This window comes from Rhinatrema bivittatum, chromosome 16 (assembly GCF_901001135.1).
Source record: "Rhinatrema bivittatum chromosome 16, aRhiBiv1.1, whole genome shotgun sequence".
Classification (NCBI taxonomy): domain Eukaryota; kingdom Metazoa; phylum Chordata; class Amphibia; order Gymnophiona; family Rhinatrematidae; genus Rhinatrema; species Rhinatrema bivittatum.
Genome location: NC_042630.1, coordinates 51,249,065 through 51,253,629, shown reverse-complemented (window position 1 = coordinate 51,253,629; position 4,565 = coordinate 51,249,065). Strand labels below are relative to the sequence as shown.

Here is a 4,565-nt window from a genome sequence, read left to right as displayed (position 1 = left end):
AAACATTCATTAGCTTTGTAAAAGATATGTTGTCCATCCTACAATGCTGTTCTTTTTTCTTATATTAATTTCAGGATTTACATAAACATTTCACAACATTTTCTCTGAACCAAAGTACAGGATGATACTTTTGGTAACAGAAACCCTGGTTAGAAGAAACGCCTTCCAAAGCAATGAATGGCAAGCACCCTTCCAACGAGATTAATGTGACAACTGATGAGGTGAGATCAGCGACTTTCAATGCTGGCCATACATTGCAGCATCTGTAGAGTGCAATGATATCTGTACTTAACATATACATTATGGACCAAATGGATCTGGAAAACATCACAATGGTGACAGAATTTATTATCCTGGGACTTTCCGATAATCCCCAGCTGCAGGATCCTCTATTCTTGGTCTTCCTGCTCATCTACCTGATCACCCTGCTGGGGAACCTTGTGATTATCACAGTGACCTGTGCTGACCCCCACCTGCACACCCCCATGTACTTCTTCCTCAGTAACCTCTCTCTCACAGACATCTGCTGCACTTCCACCATCACCCCCAAACTGCTGAGGATTTTCTTCTCAGGGGATAAGACCATTTCCTATGCTGGGTGCATGATACAGCTCTATTTCTTTTTGAGCTTTGGTGGCATTGATGCCTTTATCCTTACAACCATGGCTTATGATCGCTATGCTGCAGTCTGTAACCCCTTGCGCTATTCCCTCATTATGAATCAGAGAGTCTGTGTCCTGCTAATGGTTGCCTCCTGGCTCATGGCATATCTGACTTCTGGAACAATTACAATTTCAGTCACCCGCCTTTCATTTTGTGCCTCTAATGTCATCAATCATTTCTTCTGTGATCTCATGCCGCTGTTAAAGCTTTCCTGCACTGACACAGCTGGCATTAAAATCCTTTTGTTTGTTGAAGCCACATTGTTGACAATGCCTGCCTTCTTTGTGACTCTTTTATCTTATGTTTTCATCATCTCAGCCATCCTGAGGATCCGCTCTGCAGAGGGGAAGCGTAAAGCTTTCTCCACCTGCTCCTCTCACCTCACTGTTGTCTCTGTCTTCTATCTGTCTATGTTCTGTGTGTACCTGCAATCCAACTCATCATACTCCCAGGGGCAGGGTATAATCCTATCTGTGCTCTACACAACTGTGACCCCCATGCTGAACCCCATCATATACAGTCTGAGGAACAAGGAGGTCAAAAATGCACTGAGGAAAGTCATAGGGAAGTAGATTATAGGAGGCCTTGATGTATAAATCTCAGCAGTTTCTAGCAAAGATCTATGGAGTGACAAGGCTGGAGATAATCCTATCTTCAAGTTCTTATTGAGGAAAAGCTTTAGAGAGCTGAACTAAGAAGAGGAAAAGTCCATAAATCATTATTAAGATGGAGTTGCAGAAATCCACTTCTTATCCCTGGGATAAGCATCTTGGAATCTTATCTTCCTCATGGGATCCTGCCAGGTACATTGACCTGACTTGGCCACTGTTGGGAACAGGATACTGGACTTGATGGACTTGTGGTATGACCCAATGTAGCATATCTTATGTTCTTATGATATTAGGCCCATTCCTGAGCTCTCTGGTTCTGACCCAGATATAGCAATTTTATTAAAGATAAAACTCAGGGATCAAACCAGAGCCCTTCACAGGAGCACCAGTGAGCCACCCAGGCTGGCCCATGAAACTTATTTAATGTTTGCAAGATTACCTCCATTATGTTTAACTATGTTCATATATTCTATGTATTTATGACTTGTAATAATGTTTATATACTTTATGTATTTAATATTTGTAACAATGTTTCTGTTTATATATTCTATTTATTTATGACTTGTAACGATGTTCATGTTTCCATAGCCTCAGGTGAATTTTCAAAGGTAACCAGGTATGGAATAGAGCTCATACGCTAGAGGTGTCACACATTGCCCAGAATGATAGCATAGAAAAAGGCTGTCGGCTCTTTCAGTAAAACTAATAAAGTTAGTGACAAAATTATTTTATTATTGCAAGAAGCTCCTAATGTTCAAAATGGTGTAATTCATATGGCATTCAAGTCCCTGACACGGTTCTATGTTTCACTCAAAGGCTGCATCAGGAGGGATGAATCAAATTCACATTCAAATTCACATTAGGAGCTAATCTTGCTGTCACTGCTTTTAAGTTTCTGAATGTGAATTTGATTTGTTCCTCCCAATGTACCCTTTGAGTAAAACAGAAGACCATGTTAGAGGACTTGAATGCCATATGAATTATACCATTTTGAACATTAGTAGCTTCTTGCAATAATAAAATAATTTTGTCACTAACTTTATTAGTTCTTATTGAAAGGACTGGCAGCTTTTCTCTACCCTTTCATTTTGAGCAATACATTTTCAAAGGTACCTACCTACAGTACTTGAATGTTATCCACTTAGAAGTGGCGAAAAGCAGAATATAAATAAATAAATGTTTACATGTTTAACATACTAGTATATCAATTTTCAAAAGCCACTTGTGCAGGTAAATTGTATTTATATATGTAAAATCTAGTTTTATGCAAGCAAATGCTTTTGAAAATCAGGCCAGCTATGTATTTATGGCTTCTAAGCTGCTAAGTTGGAAGATTTTGTAAAGGTGGAACATAAATAATAAATCATATCATACAGGGAATTTCAATGACATACAGGGAGCCATTATGTTTATCTATGAGTTCATTTTATTTATACATTTTCTTGTCCATCCTTTTTTATTTATGTATGTATGTATTTATTTATTTATTTATTTATTTAGATTCTTTTATATACCGAAGTATAGCAGGCTGCCTTCACTCTGGTTTACAATGTAACCAACATCATACATAAAACGCATTCATAACGAACATATTGAAACGTGTATAGACAACTAGTAACAATTCGGCATATGTCAGAAATGTGAGGATAGGTATAAGAGAGTAAGACTTACAAATTGGACTTGCAGTGGGAGAGCAAATATAATTAAGCATTTAAGCATTTAAATACATAACTAAACTGAAAACATGCTTGGGTGTGTTAAGGAGACTTATAGCACACAGAATGGATAAAAAAAATCAGTAAGATACCATACAAGCAACACATAACACAAATAGTCTCACTTACAAAACAACAGCACAACCTAAACATAAACTCCTCCAACACAACGACTGTAAGCCCTCTGGGGATAGGGAAATACCTACAGTACCTGAAAGTAATCCACTTTGAAGCACTGCATTCCATAGCAATGAAACTGGGCCAGAGAAGGACTGGTGTTGGCTGACCGACAAACTCATATCTCAAGATGCAGGCAACCACAGCTTGATCACTGACTGTGAATGACAAGTTTGACCAGGAATGTACTTCTGGATTCTCCCAGTAAGCTAATCCACACCAAATCCCTGTGAAATAGCTGAAATATGGGAGATGTGTTGATGAATGTCACCCCCATCTCGCTATTGGTCAATCTGCAGTGTTTTGAATTAGTTCTAACCATTTAATGCCTTTGGTGCTATCCCCAGATCAATGAGTTCTAATAATCTAATGACCACTGCACACACATAACATAAGCAAAGTCTTCCAGAGAAAAACATGGCCAAATTTGCCAAAGCTGCTACAAGTACTAGTGATGTCTTCAATGACTTACATCAGCATGACCCCATCAAAATAACTGGTCTCTAAGTTTTATTCCTACTCTTTTGCATCCTTTAAACTTTTCAGCATCAAACCGAATACAAAAATTATTAGTGAAACCTGCTCTAACATTAAGATTGAGCTGCCTGTCACTCTGCAAGTCATCAGTGACTTTGATTGAAAACAAAGTGGCTGCCTCCATGTTAACCTTTCCCAGCCTAAATGATTACAGACTTAACTGGGGTCTGGTCTCCTTTAGTTCCTCAGGGAAAATGATCAGCCTTGTTTCACAAGACACTCGTTGGCTCCTATTGAATATACTTGGCTCTGGCTATTGTGTCCTGGCAACTTTCATGCCCTGCAAAATGGCCAACTCTTACCTCAAACCATCTTGAGATTTGCTCTCAATTAGCTGAAATAATTCTATAATAGAAAGGTCAGTCGATCGCAGCCATTTTAAAATATTACTAATGGTGCCTTCCCCTTCTTTTTAGAAAGATAAATATTGGGATGGGGATACTCTAATGTTTTTGAGTGGAGGGTAGGTTAGTGGGTGGGTTGTGTCTTACAGGTTAAGTGGAATTGTTGAATGGGGTATGCATGTTAGGTTGGGGCCCCTGCAGTAATGTCTCAATCACTAGTAGTGTCTCAATTATGCCTATTTATTTAGGTAACACCTTCTTGCGCCAGTCACACTCAGTACTGGGCTAAGTCTCTTACTCACTCATACAAACCCCTTCCTCAATGTTATCCATTGGGGAAGGGGGAGGGATAAACCTCCAAGTCCCAAGGTGTTAGGGTTACTCTTATCTTCTAAGGGCCAATCAATAATCTGGACACTTTATTTTTCTAACATAAAGCTATACTGAAGTAGTTGTTGAACACAAATAATGTGGCACTTTGTACATTTCTGTTTGGTAGCATTCATAATGCCAAGTTA

The 4,565-nt window shown here is 38.8% G+C and overlaps 1 protein-coding gene across 1 annotated transcript; it reads left to right on the top strand.

Annotated features, from left to right (window-relative positions):
• The first annotated feature begins 311 nt into the window (after positions 1–311).
• On the top strand, positions 312–1,330 carry LOC115078389 (olfactory receptor 1L4-like). The gene has a single exon (XM_029581298.1). The coding sequence runs from the start codon at positions 312–314 to the stop codon at positions 1,233–1,235; it is 924 nt and encodes a 307-aa protein (XP_029437158.1). The 3' UTR covers positions 1,236–1,330.
• The last annotated feature ends 3,235 nt before the right edge of the window (positions 1,331–4,565 follow it).

What these genes read in the sequence shown, in the direction of transcription:
- LOC115078389 (XM_029581298.1), top strand. Translation starts at nt 312, where the DNA reads ATGGATCTGGAAAACATCACAATGGTGACAGAATTTATTATCCTGGGA.